The 22,324-nt window shown below is 35.1% G+C and overlaps 1 protein-coding gene across 2 annotated transcripts in view; it reads right to left on the bottom strand.

The window, feature by feature from the left end:
- LOC131062761 (uncharacterized) overlaps positions 1-21,678 on the bottom strand; it is a 54,226-nt gene extending 32,548 nt beyond the window's left edge. Inside the window, exons 1-4 of one of the 2 annotated variants that reach the window (XM_059211242.1) lie at positions 20,267-21,678; positions 17,869-18,417; positions 15,226-15,693; positions 14,792-15,093 (exon numbers count right to left, since the gene is read on the bottom strand). In XM_059211242.1, coding sequence (XP_059067225.1) covers positions 14,792-15,093; positions 15,226-15,693; positions 17,869-18,417; positions 20,267-21,023 — 2,076 coding nt within the window. In that variant the 5' untranslated portion in view covers positions 21,024-21,678. The remainder of the gene's footprint in view (positions 1-14,791; positions 15,094-15,225; positions 15,694-17,868; positions 18,418-20,266) is intronic. The other variant, XM_057996481.2, reaches the window with a different exon arrangement.
- Between the last annotated feature and the right edge of the window lie 646 nt (positions 21,679-22,324).

Genomic DNA, 22,324 nt, shown 5'->3' with positions numbered 1-22,324 from the left:
CCTCAAAACTCTTGTTTGAACTGCCTAATCAAAACAAGTTCATTTTACTCCATCTTCAAACGCTCACACAAGAATTGCAGTTAAACTTTCTCCTAGGATGGCCCATTGAATTCTAACCTTCACCCATGCACCAAAACACCTTCCACGGAGCAATTTTGACGTTTTGATTCAAAGAGGGGTCCTTTTTGGATATTTGAGAATTTGAACATTTAGTGGCAACTATCTAATCATAACCGAACATAATTATCTAATTTGAACATTCTCCAAGAGCCCCTCCCACTCAAAGATTGCTAGGTTCTACCATAGGTATAGGGATAACAAGGTAGCAAAGACTTGTAACTTGTTTCACCATGTTCAATCATCTTCAAATGATCGTATGAAAATGCTAGGAGGTTGACACTAATTAAGTTTGCCCATTGAAGCATTCCTCTCAATGTCAATGCCAATACCTACTTCCAACTTAAGAATATATGTTGAGAATGTGTTTTGTTGTTTTTGTATTTTATGTTGGATAGCCACTTTAACCCAAGGACGCTCGTGCACCAATGATTTATTTGTTCTACTCTTAAATCCAATCAACCTAATGGAATGAAGTAGATGTCTCTTCATTCCCCAGTTAGACTTAAGAAGTATGATTGTTGAAATGTTGGAACAGTGCAAAAGCATGTTGGCAAGCACCTTTAAAATCATATTTATTTAAATTTCAATCTAAAGTACATAAAGAGTTTCAGTGACTAGACTTTGAAACCAATATATTTTAGGTCTTTATATTTTATCTTAGTAAAACTCTGTTTCCTCAAACTTTCCAAGGCACCCTTCGAAGTAATAAAAGCAGTGTGCCTCAATTTTCCCATCTCAAAATTGATTTGCTTCATCTGATGATGACAGAATCATCTTCTTGAGCAATAAATCCCCAATCATCTTTCTATGTGAAATATTGTTTCTCCTCAGTGTACTAGTCTACCCCTTAGCTTTTTAATAAATCCCAAAAAGCTCTTTCAGTAGAACAGACTTTTTTTTCCATGGAAGTTAAAACCATGTTAAATCAAATTGGGAGTGAGAATACCCTTGATATTAAAGGTTATAATCAACCATAAATTAAGTAGAAATATTCATTTTCATTGGTTGGTTCTCTTTAAAAATTGATCAACCAATTGAAAATAATAGTCAAAAGCATATGATGCAACTTCTTCGTTGGCAATGATAGAAAATGCAATTAAGGCAAGCTGAAGTACAGGTAGAGATTTCCATACATGATAACATATAGACTATTAAAAGTAGAAGATTCCATGCACAAGTGTTCAAGAATAGGAATTGCTAAAATCTGAGTTATTGATTTTGTGGTATTCGGCAGTCGTACCTGGATCGGGTCTGTGTGAGTTCGGGTCCACGCCTAGGTATGCACGGGTGCAGCCCAAGTGTGCCCTGGGGGCTCTAGGTTCTCAGTGGGTCCGTGAACGCGGACAAACAGAGAACCCAAGGATCCTAGGGCGCACCAGGGCCACACCTGGGCAAACCCAGGTGTGAATCCAAGCTATATTTTTGAGATGAAATATTAATGTCTGGATTCTCTTGTTTTGAGCCGACTCCACTGGACAGGAAAGCTTCCAGACACGTGGGTTCCTCCTTTGAATCACAGCATTCTAGGTGCATCAATCAGAGAATTGAGCTCTTAATTCCTCAGTGGAGCTTTCTGGTGCATCATATATTGCGGAATATTATGATTTTGGTAAATATTGCAGTTCTTGATTAGGGAGTATAAGCACAGAGCCCTAATTGTTATTGCAAGTCGACTCAATGTGGAGAAGATACAAAGGGTATGGTTTGCTTAATACTTCACATTACTGCCAAAAGTGGAGACGGATAGTGCCTTGGAGCTGCACTTCCATTCAAACGGGTTCATTCTTGGAAGAACAAAGATCATAGCAATGATGATACGAACCATGCCATAGCAGTGGAAGACATATGCCAAAATGATTTGCTGAAGCAAACCAGTATAATTCTTTAATTTTTTGCATATAATGTGTGTGTATATATATATATACAAGTGTACAGACAAACCTGAACCACGAACCCAAAGGGCAAAAAAAAATTTTGCTCAAACATGAATCTAATACTTCAATCCTTAATAAATGAACAATTGGGACCACCGTGAAATTAGGTTAATCAAAAGTTAGACGGATAGCAACAGATACCTAGGTCTCAAGAGTGGTTCACAATGTTTATAAATGCAAGCCAGAACGGTGTAGGCTTAAGTTAATAGCCAAAATATTGACTGAACCAAAGTTTACCTAATCAGCTATACATGCTCAGTACAGAAAGAATTCTGAAATTATTGTTATTGGCTAAGTTAGCGGGTTCGGATAAATAGGCCCCCGTATTGCCCAAATATGTTTTTGGTTCGTGGTTCGTATACAGTTACAAGTTCGGTTTGGTGACTCCATTTGGCGAAATTTATCTTATGTTTTGCAGTCTGTTTTGGCCTCCTGCTGCTGACATTTTGTGTCTGACTCAGCTAACATGCTACAACCCTTGGTCAGAGTATCTCAGCAACGGTCAAAGTAGCTATCGGGGTTTATTTATTTTTAAGGTTTTTTATAAATTGAAATTTAATGATAATATAATATAATATAACATAATATATCTATTATATAATATACTATAATATAATATATCTATTATATAATATACTATAATATATTATATATTATATTATATTAGATTATTTTATGTTATATTATATTATATTATATAATTAATAATAGTATACATATATATACATAGATGGACTACTCAGCAAGTAGTGAAAAACTAAAACTCGCGAGTTATTATGGCTCGCGAATTTTTGTGACTTATACTCGCGCCAAAAACTTGACAAGTCCGTGTTTAATACTCGATTGCCTACGAACATAACCAGAAAACATCAAAAAAAAGCTCATTTGATCATTTTATGTTTTGTATTTTGCTTGTAAGGGTAAAAACACCCTCCCAAACATTTGCAAACTAATTTCCATCGATTCTTGCCAATTCTAAGTGGATTTCAAGCGGTTTTTGGAGAAAAATCAGATTCCAGGTAGGTTTTTTTAAATTTTTTTCCTCTGTTTTTCTAAAACATTTTATTTTATTTTTGTTGCATCTAGATGAATAGAAAATCATTCCTAAGTAGTCAAAAATGACTTTTGAGTCATTGAAACAAGATTTAACACTATTTTTGACAATGTATTCAACAATATACAAATGTATATATAGAGATTACAAGACGACGTTTTAAATTAAGAACAAGTCGTTTAAAGTGAACTACTAAAAAGCTAAACGCCAAATAAAGCTTAAAAGCTAATTAACTAAAAAGAAAAAGCTAAATGCTAAATAAAGCTTAAAAGCTAATTAACTAAAAAGCTAAATGACCATTAAACAAGGACCATTAAACTAAAAAGCTAAATGACCATTAAACAAGGAACTAAATATAGATGACTAAAATATAATTAAATATTCTAATAAAATTCAGGGTATTATTGGCCACAAGAACCATGCCCATCTAGATATATAGGCAACCGTCCTAAAGGTGCTAGAGATAGGGCTTGGAGGTATGCCTATGAAGGACCGGACCCTAGGTCGGTGATTTGCATTAAATGTGAAAAAGTAATTCATGGAGGCATAAACCGCCTCAAATACCACCTTGCAGGCATTGAGAAGCATGATGCTAGGGTATGTCCTGGGGCCACCGAAGAAATAAAAAGAGACATTAATGCCCTACTTTCAGCTGGGGAAGAGAAAAAATTGCAAAGGGAGAGGGCAAAAATAGCCATGAGAGGCAGCCATAGTTGAATCTCAAGGTGCTTCAATTGACATTGAAGAAGAATAAGAAGCACTTCAAGGCATAGTGGGCTCTCGTTGTGGCCCACGTATCCACAAAACCAGCACCACCTCGGCCACCACTTATGCTTCCTCTAGTAGAGTACCTGCTGCATCACCATCAGGGACACAGTCTATAGGTAGTTATTTTGTGCCCAGGAACACACTTGGAGCACAACCATCATTAGAGGCCATTGGACGGAATAGGGAGGCACATGAGAAAACAAACATTGCATGTGTTGATTTTCGGTACTTCAACAACATCCCATTCAATGTGGCAGACAGTCCTTATTGGCTAAATTTGGTTACCGCAATGACAGTTTGAGGAAAAGGGTACAAGGCCCCTTCTCGCAAGGATTTGGGTGGGAGGTTCGTAAGTGTTCGTAAGTAGTCCACTTGATTTCAATTCTTTATTAAATCAAAATTGTGTACTTAGACCTAATTACACTTTGTTCTTGTAGGTTGCTCACAAATGCAGTTGATAGGGCAAAAGAAGTGGTGGAGGACCAAAGAAAAGAATTGAGAAAATATGGTTGCACCATTCTTTCCATTGGGTGGACAGACGGCAAAAAACGCACCATTATTAATTTTTTGGTTGCTTGCAAAGACAATGTGGTGTTCTTGAAATTGGTTGATGCCTCCAATAAAGTGAAAAATGCAGAAACATTGGCTAGAATGTTGGAGTACATTGTCATGGAGATGGGAGTAGAGAATGTGGTGCAAATAATCACAGATAATGCAGCAGCATATGTGGCAGCAAGTAGAATCCTCCAAGATAGGCACCCCACTCTTTTTTGGACACCTTGTGCAGCACATATCCTTGACCTTCTTTTGGAGGACATAGGAAAACTTGATTGGGTGACTCCAGTTGTGGAAGATGCAAGGAGGATCACGAAATATATTTACAATCACCCTTGGGTTTGACATTTGATGAGATAGTACACCAAAGGGAGAGATTTGGTGAGAGTCGGTGTCACAAGGTTTGCAACGATTTTCTTGACATTGCAAAGCATTCTTGGTGCATTGACTTCTTTGGAACAAATGTTTGTGAATCAAGCATGGCTAGACTCACCTTATTCAAAGAAGGTTGAAGAAGAGGATGTCGCATGCATAGTCTTCAACAACCATTTTGCACAAAAGGCTAAAGAGATTGTGAAGGTAACTTCAAAACTTGAATTTTTAATTATTCTTGATTCAAGTCTCATTATTAATTTGTAACTTCTTTAATTAATCTTTTTGTAATTTGTATTTTTCAATTGTAGATGTCAGAGCCCTTGGTTAGAGTTCTCCGCTTGGTAGTTGGGGGTAAAACCCCAATGGGGTATATTTATGAGGCCATGGATACGACCAAGGAGTCTATCAAAAAATACTACAAGGGGGATAGACTCAAATTTGATCCCATTTGGGAAATTATTGATAAGTGGTGGAACAATCAGCTCCACCAACCCATTCATGCAGCAAGGTACTTCCTCAACCCTCATTTTAAGTTCGGGGATTCTTACTTGGATCCTAATGGAGAGGTCATGGAGGGTCTCACCACATGCATTCAGAAGATGATACCCAAGGTTCAGGTGAGAGAACTCGTTGTCGCCGAACTCAAAAATTATGAGGAAGCTGGCCAAGAGAGGAAGAACCACTCAAACCCTAGGTATAACATTTGCCATTTGGATTTTGGGGTCTAAAGTGATTGATAAATTATGTTTTCGCTTTCCTCTTTGCTTTCTAACTTTTCAATATTTTATTTTGCAGATGCTTGGTGGCAAAGTTGGGGTGGAAATACCCCAAATCTCAAAAATTTGCCCTCCAAATCTTATGTCAGCCTTGTAGTTCATCCAGTTGTGAGCGCAATTGGAGCTTGTTTGAAGCCATCCACATGAAGAAGAGCAGCAAGTTAGCGCAAAACTACCTCAATGACCTTGTCTTTGTGCAATATAATCTTCGGTTGTGCATAAGGAAGGTAGAGGAAGCAACAGCTGGTCCAATTGACTTGGATGATATAGATCCTTACAGTGATTGGACATCACAGGAGCAACCTCCATTGTTTATAGAGGATAACATCACTGATTTGGAGAGGCGGGCTATGGAGGGGGGGGGGGGGGTAAATTTGGTTTCACACTGGATGACATTGAGGAGGATGAGGAGTCATTCCCAGTGCCAGGAGCAGCTAGAGACATAGCTTCATCCAGGATGGAGGACAAGCCACAACCTAAGCAAGACATACCAAGCGAGGAGGCACAGTCACGCCCACAGCAGACTTCTAGGACTAGACCCTCTAGTTCTACCTCTCCCCTAGTTTTTACTAAAGCTGGGAAGAGGAAGATGTAATTGTAATGATGTATTTACTTTTAGTTTTACAAAAACTATTTACTATTTTGCTTCTAGCCATAAGCATTCTTCATGAGGATGCAATTTTGTACCCACTTTGCATTTAAATATATCTAGACTCGGCTTGTTTCTTTTGTATTCTCATTTATTGACTCATTGGATGCATCTTCTCATTGAATTTTGCAAAAAAATGCATTTCTAATTAAATTTAAGCAGTTTTAAAGTTCCCAAGTTTTTGCCGAGTACTGGCCGAGTTTTTTTTTCAAGCCTTGGCGAGTTTGGTTTTGGCAAGTAGTTCAACTATGGTATACATACATACATATATATATATATATATATATATATATATATATATATATATATATATATATATAATTGTTTTTATACTAACAAACCCAAACCCCTTTTCAAAAATTTGGCATACCAGCATACTGGTTCTTCGAACCTGAACAAATGCCCGAACTTGAACCGACAACTTAGGTTATTGGTAAACCATACAGACAATTAAGATTGTTAAGAGTCAGTAGATTCATCTAAGGACTGGATTGTTATTGTCACATTCCCATGTAGGTCATTATAGACAGTTATACATCAATAGACATCATACAGTTGGAAATACCAAGAAGATTAATAGGGTCAAGGACCCATCTCAATTGGAGTAGCATTCTTTTAGCTGACCAATAAGGCTAAGCATCTTGATCAAATAAATAAATGTCAGTATTGTTAAATAAGTAATGATCTATGATTAGTGATTAACCTTGAAAAGTCACATAGGTAGGTTGTCTTTGTTCAATCGAAAAGGAAACTACCAAGAGTTAAAAAATAAATAAAAACACTCTATCGAGAACGTTTTCTAAAGATCGTCATTGACTGTTATATGTCAGTAGACAATAAGCAAACAACTTGCCTAGTGGGGTATTATCCTGTGAAGGTCGTTAAGATAGCTAGTGTCAGTAGACATTAAGCAGCTGGTTGTCTAGTGGATTGGCAACCAACGAGTTAGTTGAACTCAAGTATTTGAATGTACAAGTCGAGCAAGGGTGGTGAATACTGACAGCACATTGAGTGTGCTTGCAATGTTAAAACCTTGGCCAAGCTAGTGTTGCTTTATGCATGTGACCATCAGTTCAAATGAACCAAATACACCTACTAGTTAGATGGTCATACTAGTTAGGGAGTATCTATAGTGTGTGACTGACTAGATGAGTGTAGGTTCCAAACACCAAGCTTAGATGGCAAGATGGCAACTAGACCTGGTCCTTAATCTGCACCCTCGTGAAGGGTAGGGCCACTTCCAGTTGGAAGATGTGTGGGAGACTGCCAAGTCTGTGGTTGGAAGGAAAAGCCTTTGATGATGCTATCCCTCTTCTAGGCTATGCCAAGGCTTGACACAAAGGAATCCATTTGGAAAGCTTATTGATTGTAATCTTTGAAGTTTTATCTTATCTTTTGATAAAGAAAAGGTACTTATATTGAATTCTCTTTCTTATTTAATGGCAAAAGTAGTTGGTTCCTTTTTACTGTTCAATAAAAGTTTAACTACTTTTCAATTGAATAGTTAGAATCATAACTTGATGAAGGCAGTTAAATTAGTTAATTTTCATTTTCAGCTGAAGCATTTTTTATTTGAAAGCTCTATTTTTATACAGTGCAGTTAAAACACTATTTTCTTTAGTATAGTATTGTCATTGTTACAAAAAGGATCTATTTCCATTTCCAATGCTAAGAATTTGTACAAAATACTCAGCATAGAATTGGATCTGAGTAACTGCAGAGGGCAAATCCAAGTGACCTGAATGGATTGTTGAAAAGTGTCTTCCCATTCAACTTTATTGTACAAATCTTTTGGGAAGGAAAAGATGGGGAGGAGCATCAAAGGAACATCTAAATGGACAAAGCGAAGAAACAGAGATGCCAATAAACTGAAGATTCAAATAGATTTCAGTAATAAAAATGTCATTGTCTAAAAACTAAGGTGGCATGCATCAAGGACTTGTCCATTACAACATATAACATTCTGGCACATGATTGTCTTCAATCAAAGTTCTTTGTAGTCTTTCACTTCCTGCAGTGAAGATAAAATTTTAAACTTCTCACCTCCCACAACAAAACGGTCAGCCTGAACTTGTGAGTCATGCAAACAAATGATGGCATCCTTGAGGACCATATGACTAAAAGGTAACCCCTTAACAAGTTCAGAGTGCACAACTACAATATGAAAGCAAAAATTAGCATGCAAAGAACTTTTCACTTCTTTGATTTTGTGAGCACACTCCAGAACTTGACTATTGAAAACTTTAGCACAACAATTGTTTCAAAAGAATACATCAAGAATATATCATTTTTTTTGTCTTTTGACCCATTCCTGGTATTTTCATCATTGTTGCTATAATTTTGATGTCTACGGACTATATTTGGCATTAGCTAACACAAATTTTTTTTTTACGTTTTGCTATTCTTAAGAATATTATCACTTCTTAATTATGGTGTTATGATGTGATTTATCCATTTTGAACTAGTCTAATTGAAACACTTACACTTCGCCACGTAAATGAAATGAAATAATTGACAGCATTCTAAATATCAAGCAACTCAATCTGACTGTTTTGAAGTCTTCAATCCAAACACTATTTCCAATCTTGGCAATCCACTAAAAATCAAAAGATTATATTCTGCAAGTTGTAAACATGGTTGAAATCTCAAAATGGACACTTCACAGCTTGACAAGCACTTTGATTTGCACTAATGTTAAATTTGAGGCAGCTAAGTAGACTTTATCCATCTTGAATATAAAGACAAACTCAAGAAAGATTTTCTACATATACAATAGATTATTAAACTGAAAGTCTAACAATATATTGATCAATTAAACACCTCCTTCATCAAATATGAGTCCCAAGATCCTAACCATATGCTTCAATTGAAGTTCAGTAAAGATAACTCATACATATTCAATGTGCAATAAACCTAGCATCAAATGTTTATTTGAAAATTATTCTAGTCTGCCTTGGATATCGAAATCTCAAAGCAAGTTAAAGAAGAAAGGCAAAATTCCACAAAACAGGCTTTTCAAATCTCCATCATGATAGTTTCAAACTTCTTCTGGTTAGTTTAGTTATGTTTGTTTTTCGAAACTATCTGACTGACAGACCCATTAAAGAACTTGTGGCAAAAAATAAAAAGCATTGTAGTTAGCACAAAATACATAGGCATGCAATTTACAAGCATTCAAAAAAATGCACATGATTTCGAATTTTGTAAAGAACATGGCATCACTAATCCAATGGCAACACTTAAACTGATAAATTTAATGTACTATAACAAAAGTAGACACTTGAAAACAAAGGTGAAAGAGTGACAAATAACTGGCCAAATATTCACATGGAGAACAGTAATTGCAATGAGCACCGAACCAAAAACTTTGCTGATCCAAGAGATATGTACAATGCTAGCAATATCTACTTTCCCCGAGCAGATGCTATTTTTATATGCCCAAGCATGGTAGGAAATGAAACTAATAGAAAGAGAAGCTGTAGCTAATTTAACTCAAGAGCCTGAATAGCTATCAGACATGTGAGACGTCTCGAAGGAATGAGTAACTGGCATGACGTGCCAGATAAAGACAAGCTGCTTGTGTCAAATTGGCACTGAGTCAGAAATACTGTTTGAGAGCTGTTCCAAACAGTCAACTTATCGGGCCCATACCTTTTCATCTGTATCTCAAAATATGATGCTTGGGACCCTAAATTTGGCCGGCAAGGTTGCCATCCAACTCAGAAGGCTTTTCTAGAAGCATCCTATAGTGAGCAATTGATTGTTTGTTGAAGTCCGAATCCACATTTACTGTTGATGCTAGAAAAGTACTCTCCCAAAAGAAACAGTGATCATTTAAAATAAAATGCCAAATTAAGAAAAGCAAATACTTAAGTCATCATACAATGACAATCAGAAGGATCTGATATCTCGCAAAGTTAATGAAAGCCTTATTGTGTCAAGAGAACATATCTTTATTTGCTTAGACATGGCTGGCTTTAAGAGAAAAAGACGTGCCATGCATATCACTCAAACTTCTGCAATAAACCTTATATTGGTAGAATTTATATATGATGTTTTAAAGTTTGACCATGCTAATTTAATAAAAAGGATAAAAGGTTGTTTGTCATGTGGAGTGCCTTCAATATGTACACAGACACTTGTCCTCAAACCATATAATCTTGGCTGGTTGAAAGAGAAAGTTACTTGCATGCTTTTCACTCAAATTTGTGCAGTGATCCTTTAACTGGTATCGAATCTTTAGATGATTGTGATGTCACAAAGTTGCAGTGGAATAATTGCATTCTTGTTAAAAATTCTGAGCATGATGAAAGTCTATTTCTGATGCTTACAACATCTGTTGGCTGAAAAGGACAACAAAACTTGTCAGTTCAAATATACTTCTTTGCATCCCATTGATGTCTGTGGAATGCTCAACAATCCACTATATGTATCATTTGGCAAGTGAGAGGTCAAAAATAAATCACTCCCTCAAAGTACAATGAGATTGATCTCACTTCCAACAGAAGCCAAAAAGTAATTAAAAACTGGTATAGAATCTTTAGATGATTGTGATGTCACAAAGTTGCACTGGAATAATTTCATTCTTGTTAAAAATTCTGAGCATAATGAAAGTCTCTTTCTGATGCTTACAACATCTTTTGGCTGAAAAGGACAACAAAACTTGTCAGTTCAAATATACTTCTTTGCATCCCATTGATGTCTGTGGAATACTCAACAATCCACTTTATGTATCATTTGGCAAGTGCGAGGTCAAAAATTATTCACACTCGAAGTACAATGAGATTGATCTCACTTCTAACAGATGTCAAAAAGTAGTTATTAAGATAAAATTTAATTCTTTAAGAGTGATCAGCCATCTTATTCTGATCAATGCTCCCACCACATTAATGGTCCTCCAAAATAGCATTAGAAGGCTCCAAATTGGTAAGGTGTGAAGTTAATTCTTCCCAGGGAAAATAAACATAAAGATTCACCCAAGACTACGTTAAAACAAAGAAACTTGTCTTGGAAATCTACCAAACATAGGGTCAAATTAGTAACTAAACACTAAAACAATGTATATATATAACTTGGGGGGTGTCATGTCCCCTCCTTGATCTTTATATATATCCTAATAAAGTAACTATTATTAATTAATATAATAATTACCAACGAATTATTAAATTAATAATATTATAAACATAATTTACATATTATGTTTATTACTAATATTATTATTTATTTATTAATTATTATTTTATTCTTATTATTATTTACTATTTACATGAAACATAATTTATTATTTATTTATTTATTAGTAATATTAAATTAATAATATTATGAATAGACAATCGATCACAATTGAAAGCAACGCTGTGTAAATGACAAGAGATTAAGATGTTAAATATAGTAAGACAGCGATCGGGAGGAAGTTCTGGTGTGGCATCCATAACCTAAGAATCGTATACACATTAGCAAATAAACACCTGATAGTATCACAGCATATGAAAGACCGATAAGGAAGGTGTTTGTCAAATGTATTGCAGATTGATAGAGCCAAGACTATCAAAGAAGAACAATTAGGAGGGAAGAACGAATTGAATATGGATTACAATGTTTAAGAAAAATGGGATTGTAGCTATAATTGTGGCCATCATTCATCAATGAAATCATATAGAACAAGCTACAGATATCCTAACATAATCGCGATCCTAAGAGAGGACACAAACTGCATTAGTAATGATTGATAGGGTCACAAGTAATCATGATTAATTATTAGCAAGAGTTATGAGAAAGGGAATGTCTTCACCATGCCTCTTATCGTGACCTATTAAAGCTGCAATGTCTATTTAAGGAGGGGGATTAATAATAAAAAGAGAGAGGCTTATGTTAAGGCAACGATTAGGATAGGAACAGTTGTTCATGAAGAGACACGATTAAGGGAAGGGTATGTCCATTCCCAAGAAGAGATACAGCTATTCTGTCCATAAGGCATTTAAAAGGATGAATATAAATGATTCAAGGGGGAGACGGATGACATATGAGATATTAATATCCAGCAGGATCGATCAGTTCAGATCAGAACTGTTATTAAGTTACGGGCAGTAACATCTTGTTCTTGGTGGCATTCATGGGATGTGCTTAATATGTATTTCTACTTTATGAAGTCCGATAATGTTTCTATGCAGAGTTTAATATTAAGGAAAATAATAACATAGAGTGCAATATATTTAATAAGGATACAAGTATCATGACAGTGGCAGACCAGATCTGACATGCGTCAGATCTGTCTGCCAATACCGGCCCCTAAACATATTACCAATTAGGATTGTTTTAAATGGTAGTAGTATTAGTAGATTATATAAAAGGATACTAGCAAATCCATAAATAATTAGTAATATTATTTAATTCGTTTGTTTATACGTACATACATATATATATATATATACACACTCAATCAGAATAAGGAGTAACATAATGATTGTAAATATGGATATTGATTATAATAGATATTAATATAATAATTATGGTTAACATAATATTTTAGAAATTACTCAATAATATTATATAATAATTCATACAAATAATAATTAATAAATACATAAATGATTTATAAATGAATCAGAATAAGATTGATTGTTTAATATGGGAAGTTAGCAAGTACTTAATAGACTAAAGAAGATCGAATATCACAGATTTGACTCATGTAAGATAGACTTGACTCTTAAACAAGTTAGTTTAAGTCATTAGTACTTTGAAAATAGGTTGATTATGGTTAAATTAGACCATATCCGAGTTGGGGACATTACAGGTGAGAAACAAAAGTTGGCAACCTCAACCCACATGATCCAAATGCAATTACATATAGTCAAGTGAGAGAATGATGCCTGGAAGAAACAAGTTGCTGATGACCAAAACAGAAGATCAGAGGTTAAAAGTTAAAACAACAAATTCACACATCCATAGCACAATTTGGAGAGAAAAATTAGCACCAACATCATTCAACACCAGAAAAAAGCCAATGAAGGATCCCACGATTTGAGTGAGTGAATATCCATTGCTAAGGGAGGCAGGGTGCACAAACCTAGGGGGAATCACAGTGCTTCCCTAGTAGCTTTCCAAACACCCAAGGCCCCCAACAATCCTCAAGAGCTAGAAAGAGACATAAATATAACTAAGAAGTAACTATTAGCACATGACTAACATGTAAACAATATGATAGTGGTCCACAGAGACACATTCCCTACACTCAAGGCCATCACAACGATGCTTCAGAAATTTTTTGGTGACCCAAAGATGTTTTCTGTTTGAAGGGGATTTCTTCAGGATGTCCTAATGACCCAAGCCCTCAAGAGATGTCTCATGCACATCGTCAATTTGAAGAATACCTAAAGAGAGGTGTTCAAAAAAGTAGAGAAACCCTAATTGAAACTACTCAGAGCACAAAGCGTTCAAGCTGTCAGATCTAAGGACAAAAGCCCTTGAACATGCAAGAAACCAGAGGACAAAACCAATTTGGTCCAATCGAACAACCTCATACAAAGGTCGTAAGAGAACTCCACAGTCATGGATCTAATCTACAATGCATCAACACAACTGGTAAACTATTGTAATCTTTTGTCGTGTAATTTTCAGTGTTGTATGCTATTGTTGCAGCCATAGTCCTTGTTGTTGCAACTGTCCCTTTCTGTTACCATTGTCGAGGACTTGAAAGTTGAAAGTAATTCCAAACTTTATATTTAAACTGAAAGGTTCTATAAATGATTCTCTTAATATTGTAGTCCTCGTTATGAATATTTTAAATTTCATGAGAAAATCAGAATTTTGTTAACTCAGGTAAAATATTATAATCTGAGTTAATGATTAAAAATTGTCTTCAACGCTTCAGTGAAGAAAAACTTTTGGATTTAATCAATCTGATTAAAACAATTAAACCCACAACTTACTGTTTAAAATAATGGTTTGGGTTATTACAGTTTAGTCATTATACTTTTAGGCCCTCAAGCATCCTCTAAGGACATATCCCTGCATTAAATGAGATAATTCAAGGGTTCATTGAGATGGAGAAGAGACTTCCCAAGCATTCAAATGCACAATCCAGCACTAGTCTTTTGATCACAATACTGCACAATCTGGCACTAGTCTTTTGATTACGGTACTATCACTACAAGATAAGGGCAATAATACCATAAAAAATGTAAAAACGCATTTTAAAACCAAAAAAATGAAAAAGGAAAGCATCTATAGCCTGTATATAGGCAATAAATCATGTACTTCATAAAAATAAGGTGCTTAATCAAGCAATATGGTAACCATTACAGACATGGACACATTTATTTTAAATTGCCTATTTTAAAATAGGGCCATACTATAAGTTTGGAGTTTATAACTGATTGTTGAGTGTAATTATGAGATAGTAAAATTTGGAGTCAATGGCAATTCAATTGTGAAAGCCTTCTTGTAGAAAAACCAAGCACATAAAGACAACCAAGTTTCTGTTGATTTTGTTTTCAGAAAAAAGTTTTTTCTGACAATGATCAAAGCGAAACAAACCAAAGTCTACTAAAAATAGACATACCTCCAGATCAGAAAACTCAAACCAAGGGCAACAATCCAAAATTTCACAAGCAAACACAACTGTATCTCGTACAAGGAATCCTGCATCTGCCTCCAACATATCAGAGACCTTCATGAATTGGAGGACAGAATTGTTCCAAGTTTTTGTGCAAATAGATGATTCCTTCCATACAGTTCGAACTGGGTACTTTTGATTTACCACTGCCATTCTATATCTCACCCAAAAATTCTTATCAGGATCAGTTCCCGCAGATTGATCACTTTCCAGGTAGATGCAGAGAGTGTCGAAGGATTCATACACACCTGCATTACCATAGAATAGGTGGCACCACCATTACAAAAGTCAGTATAACAATGTGAAAAAATTAATTTACAAACCAACAAGTATCAACATGTCCCATATATGCATGCTCTAAAATTGGACATGTGACACACCTATACGAAGTTCACAGCCCCCTGCATGAAAAAACTTGCTAAATATCTTCCTAGTTTCCATAATCTCCTTAAAAGCAAGAAAATTTTCCACTTTCCATGTGAATGTGCCTCTGTTGATATTCTTCTCAGATCCCAATGAATGTGAATCCACATCATATTCTGCATATCCTTCCATTGCAGAGGTCTCCTTTAAGATCAGAACCTCTGCAGAAAACACCACAGTATCTTGTACAAGAAATCCTGAATCTTGATCAAATAGACTAGTTAGAGTCACAAATTCACGCCAGCCCCAATCTTTGGCAGCTTTTGAATAACGATTCTGTGACTCCTTTGTAACTGATCTATCTTCATATTTCTGATTGACAACAGATAATCGATGACTAACAAAGCAACTCCAATCTGCAGAACTATTACGGGGATCTGTAACTTCAAGAAACACAGAAAGGTGGCAAGGTGGCTGCGATTGTCCTGATACATCCACAACATTCTTGTAAGTTCTTGTCATCTACCACAGGAATTAGCCATCGAAGATGAACATAAATTACATTTCGGTCATATCTACTAGTTAAATAACATATAAACACTCAATATGCAACCGAAAGTAAAATAAATTACATTTCGATCCTACCTTCTTGTAAAATGACACAAACACTCAAAAGTCAAGACCCAATGCAGTGCAATGCAGAACAATAATAATTGCTAATGAGAAGAATGTAAACCCAAGACTCTCAGCATGGCTTTGCCAGGAGATGTTAAAACAATTCACTGAATAACATTTAGCAGCTCAATTAAAATCTAAGAAGACACAATTACAAAAACAGAAATAATATATGTATTCAATCCAATCAAAATAAGCAAGAAATATTCACAAAATAAGATCACACCTAGGCAGTGAGAACATTGGGAATTTCTCAACTGCTTTAAGTTCATTCTCTCTTGTCTATAAGCACCACTGTCGATTTAGTGTGTATAAAGTCAACCTGTCCGTCAATGAAATGATAGGTTTTTGAAGTCTTCTGTGTCTGCTGGCTATGAATCCAGTTAGTTTAGTTGTTTGTCTATGTATTAGTTTATAGATTTCTGTGGCCAGCCGTGGTAATTATCAAAACAGAAATTTTGGTGCCAGTGCTGTTCATTAAATGCACCTCTTTACTGTGCTTTGGCCAGCAGACTGTCTATAAGTGTAAAAACTGCAGAGCTGTTGAAGGTACTTAACTCACTTATAACACAATTGACTTTTGTGGGTCAAAGTAAAGCCAGCACACCAACTTGGTATATAAGTACCCATGATGGGAAGAAAGGGATTTTTCCTTTCACCTTTAGTATAAATTATTTCAAATTTGTGACTCTTTCAATTTTGACCTTTTTACAAAGCTTGGCAGCAAATCAAGTTGTAGCCTCACAAAGGTCAGCAACTAAAGAGTTTTACAATCGTAGAAACAAAATCTCAAGTCTCAATGCACTTATAGTCTTAAGTTATATGTTGAAAGTGAAAACAACAAACTAGATAAAACAACCAAAAATTAAAAACAGAGCTTAATTACATCACACTAAATTCACACAGCTGATTGGCAACAATTAAACCAAGCATTTCCCAAATAGGTTGAGCTCAAGTGATAATCATCAGAGCTTTCATGAAGGAAACCTGTGTACAAGACATGTTGCATTATTAGATAAACAAATTATGGAACATTGAATTAAGTAAACTACCACATGGAATTCTGAACATGGTACCCCAAAAGACAAGTTCAGGTGCCAATCCTGAGAGAATTTCATAGAGGAAATACCCCTCAAAATTGGCATCTATGCTGAAGGCAATCATGAAATGAAATTTACCAATAAAAAAAACAAAAATAACAACCAAACATTATTTTCATAACGATGTCCATAGATTTTGCCAATCATGCTTGATTCCATCATTGCAAGTTCAAGCATTTAATTGGAAACAACCAAGCATGTGTTCAACTTCATATTGACATCCATAGATCCAACGAATACTGAAAACCAGGAATAGCTAGTGAATACCTAGAGAATACTGCCAAAACCAAAGTAGTTGTAGCATCTCTAAATGACAAGCCCCATATCAATCATAGTTGTATAGAATCAATATATGTTACTGTTGTGGTAATAGACCATTAATACAAGAAGCGATCTTTGATCATATGATATTTCAAGGTTTCTGCAGTCCAAAGCTTTATGAGTTAGTTCTTGATAAGTTCCTCTCTGTTGACGAAACAATAATTAAATTCCTAAAAAGCAGCATATATATTGAACATTAAAACAAGAATGATTACTGATACAAAATAAACACACTAAACCTTCAATCACGTTGAGTCAAACAGGAATGAGAAAGGAGAACTAGAGATAAAATCTATTATGGCAAATTCACACAATTAATTGAAAATAATTAGCAGCTATATATACAAGCATTTGTTCGTACTAACAAGTCGCTGTATAATTGAGTCTCACTGAATTAGTTGTTGAATTTTTATGCAGTACTACTGACAAGTCGCTGTATAATTGAGTCTCACTGAATTACATTGATCATCAGCAGACATTAACATAATTTAAAAAATAAAATTGTTTATACATTATTTAATCTTGCAACTAAGAAAAGATAACACAGGTTTGAAGATAACCTACCCCTAGGGTAGACAATGAGGCGGCAGTCACGGTTTCCAACCTGAAATCGCCTACTCTTGACACATAGCCCTGTAATCTTTCTCTTCTTTAAGAGGTCTTTCAACCTTGTAAAATTCTCAATTCTCCATGTGAACTTCCCTAAATACCCATCCGATTTCCTGGCATTTGCTCTTCCTCCAATAAGTCCACCCAAGTTCTTAGTAAAACTGCTGGACTCCTTAATCACATGGAAGGATGCACTGAAAACTGCTGTATCATCCACCAGATAACCAGTTTCTGGTGCCACAAAGTCAGACATTTTCATATAATCATTCCATCCAAGACTAGTATTGTCACCATTTTTGTTGTCAGCTGCAAATCGGCCATAGGAATCCCTGTGCATGTGATTCATGCCAGGACGCTGATTCAGAACCGACATCCGGAAAAGGCACCAGCAGCTCCGGTCTGCCAGCATGGACTTCTCAGTGTCCTTGCTCTCCAAGCACATTGAGAGATAATCTGTGCTATTGACTGAAGATTGGTAAACACTGAGCCGTAAATTGCATTCCCCTGTATCAAGAGTAGGGAAAATTTCAGTGGCTAATAGTCAATAAACCTCCATTTTTCTTAATTTGATTTGAAATAATAATGAAGATTGACATCGATATTTCTTGGCAAGATTTAAGAAAATTACTGAGTTCCTCTTTCTCAGTTCTTTTCCAACAATAAACTGATCTATCTTCAGTTTTTTTGACAGACATAAAATTGTTTTCATTTTTCTCACTTTTTCCAATGGTAGTAATGAAGATTCGACTCAATATCTTTTGAACAGTCAAAAAACAAATTGCTGAATTTCATATTTTTCAAAAGTTTATAACAGTAAAGAAGATTCACTTTAACGTTACTTTCCATACATTAAAGTAAATAGAGTTTAATAGTTCTCAAATTTTTTTCAAATATCAACAAAGATTAGCTTCAAATACTTGTGAGGCATTTTTAAAATGCTGAGCTAAATCACAATTATTTTCCAACACTAACAAAATATTGCCTAAATATTTTTTTTTGTATATATATATATATAAGAAAATTTCATGAGTAAATTCCTCGATTGTCTGAAAGTAATATAAATTTGCCTCACTATTTTTTCCAGACAAAAGAAGCTGCTGAGTTGCATGTCTCCCAATTGTTTTCCAAGGATGAACAATAATTTCTAAGGTTCTGACACCTATATAATGGTTCTATAAAATTCAACTTCTATGCATCTAGGATTGCTGAATTTCATATTTCTCAAATTCTTCCAGCATTATTGGAGATTAATCGAAACAATTATTTCCTCGGAAATATAAAAACTGGTGAATTTTAGATTGAGAAGCATTGACTAAGATTTTTAAAACTTGTATAAAATATTTTCAATAAAAAGGTGTCATTTGTCAATATTAATAACAAAACACTCGCCCAGTTCCATCCAGAAGTTTTGTCCAAACAATTATTCACTGCGGAAATCTCAAGTACTTCATTTCGAAACTTCTAACAAATGTATGGATCCTTAAAATTTAATATCTACATGTCTATGATTGCTGATTTAATTATATCTAAATGTCTTCCAAGTCCCAAATACAAAGATTCATCTAAATATTGTCTTGTCAAACATGTAAGGGTTGCTGAATTTTATACTGCAAAAAGCGAGTGAAATTTGATTTCTAAACTTTGTTCAATAAATACTCAATAAAACCATTCCCATATATTTTATCATGCTGACCAGAATCTAGGCAAAAGTCATCACACAAACAACTATGCACATTGTAATTCTCAAAATTTAGTTTCTGAATATCCAATACTTCATAGTTCCTTCAAATTTAATATCTATATATCTAAGTTAGTTGGGTTTCTTATGTCTCAAATTCTTCAAACAATAAAGAAGATTGTTCTAGATAACTTATTGCTAGAAACAAAAGATCTGCTGAGTTTCACATGGAAGAAACATTGATTAAATTTTCAAACTTTATATAAAACTTCTCAATACAACGGCATCAATATATTTGATAGTACTGACCCAGTTCTATCCAGAAAATTATGCACTGCAGAAATCTCAAATACTTTATCAGATGCTTTCAGTAAGTCTTAGCATTCCCCTCATTATTTTTTTTTCAGGCACTTAACATTTGCTGCGTTTCCTGTTTCTTAAATTTCCTGACAACATTTTTTGCCAAACGTATAAGAATGCTGAAGACTTTTAAACTTCACGTAAAGAGCTCTGGGTAAAGTTCATTGAAATTTCATCCTTATACAAAAGATTTATGAACCAAACAAAATCTCAAAACTGTAAATTTGGAACCTCTGAAAAGATATGGATTCTTAAAACCAGCCCTACTTTATAAACATCAAAAACAATGTACGCTTCCATTGCATTTCCCCTTACCTGCTGGAAACACGGGACTCATTATCTTCTGTGTCTTGATCATCTCTTTAAACAGAGAAAAATTGTGCACTTTCCAAGTAAACTTTCCACTCAGAACATCAGGCAGTGGTGCAACAACAATCGGTTGCAATTCATTATCCCTCGAAAATGATACCGATTCATTCAACACCAAAATCTCTGCTGTAATAAGCACCGTATCACTGGCCAGAAACCCTGATTTAGGATCCAAAATTGTTGAACTTGCCGTGAAATCACACCAACCGTGAGACTTCTTCTTTCCAGAGAATCTATGCCAGGAATCCCTCTGTACGGACTTTGCTTCATCCCTCTGGTTAACAACACACAACCTGTAGCTTGCAAAGCAATCCCATTTTGAAGACGAAGACCCCCTAGGGTCCATGACCTGTAAATATATTGAAAGGTAGCCTGGAAGAGCCTGTGAATCACCCTTGGGATAAACCAGCAACCGGCAATCATAGCCACCTACCTCAAAATAGCGGCTCCACAGAGCCCTGGCCTTAACCTTCCCAAACTGCGCAATGCTCCAGCGACATATGGCCGCATAATCGCCCCTGCGCTCCACTACCACTGATTCTTGGCCCCCTTCCCGTGGCTCCTCCGCATTGTTTTCCCCACCTCTGGCCACGCTCTTCTCGATACGACCCTGCGCCATAAACGACTGATCCATAAAACCTCCCATGCCAAACGATGACGAAGCCGCAGCAGCCTCCTCGGCAGCCTCCTTTATTGCCGTCATAAAACCACCCACGATACAAAAATAACCGCCCGCTAATTCAAAAACCTAGTACGGGCGGTCACCTTCACGATTTACCTTTCCCTTTTAAGTGTAGCCCATTCTTCAGGCTCTACAATGAAATTTTATCTAATAAGCTATTCTTGTTTTTCTGCTTATTTTTGTAACGGCAGAAATATGAAGTTATCAAAAAACCCTAATTCTGGGATTATAACTTAAAATCTATTCTGGAAAAAATCCAATTTAACAAAATGTTTAAAGCTACCTCCGTGAAACTTAATCTGACAAATTACACATTCGCAGAAATTCTTTCCTAGCGAGAGATTCGAAGTTTTTCATAAAACCCTAATTCTTGCAATTCCAGGCAGAAGCTCATCAAATCCATTATATCTCCAGATGAAGCTCAATCTAACAAGCTATTCAATATTCTCTTCCGATTTTTCTTTTCAATGCAAATGCAGATAACTGTGCGTAAACTTACTGGTTTGTTTCATTTTAAGATGTTATAATTCATCTCCTCCTCGTCCTCTGTCATTCTTCTGATTCTGCTGTCCAAGATATACAGAGTATATATATTACGCGATATGCAGAGCATATATATAACTTCGTCTGTCTGACCCGGAGCCTTTGGTATTTATACATGTTTTTAGATTTGGGCAGATGATATGTTGGAACAAGAATAATTTATCTTTAAATTTGTTATTATTGTTATTGTTATTATTTTTAAGGCAACGAAAGGAACCCTAAGTGCTCTCTATACGTACTTTCTATTTTGGGACACACTTTAGTTTCCGTGCGTTGAAAGACTTCTACTGTTAAGCTTTTCAATTTAAGGTTATCGTGACTGTAGAATGTTTCTTTAATTTTTGTTTCCTAAATCAATTGTCTACATTTAATATAAAAAAACCTAATATAAAGATCCATAATCAATTGTAAATATCTATTTCAAAAGCCTAACATTCACTCAGGTTCCAAGGGTAAAGGAAATATGAGAAGATCTATTATAAACTTAAAACAAATTAGGTGATAATATGATTGTTTGTATGAGATAGTATACTGATTGTATGGAGGAGTGAATTGGTTGTATCTAGAATAATTGTTGAGTAGATTAAGAGTGAGTGTTGGTTAACTAATGAGATGGAGATTAATTGTATTAAATAAAATAATAATAAATAAATAAATAATTATTTTGTGTATATTTAAGTGTCACAAACACATCAAATTAAATGTTTTTAGTTTATATTGACACATGTTTTTACATCCATATGTGAGTATAGTATGTCTTCGGCTAGTAATTATTTGAA

Source organism: Cryptomeria japonica, chromosome 9, assembly GCF_030272615.1.
Source record: "Cryptomeria japonica chromosome 9, Sugi_1.0, whole genome shotgun sequence".
Taxonomy (NCBI): Eukaryota; Viridiplantae; Streptophyta; class Pinopsida; order Cupressales; family Cupressaceae; genus Cryptomeria; species Cryptomeria japonica.
Note: the sequence above shows the minus strand (reverse complement) of the source record. Positions and strands in the feature narration are given on the sequence as shown.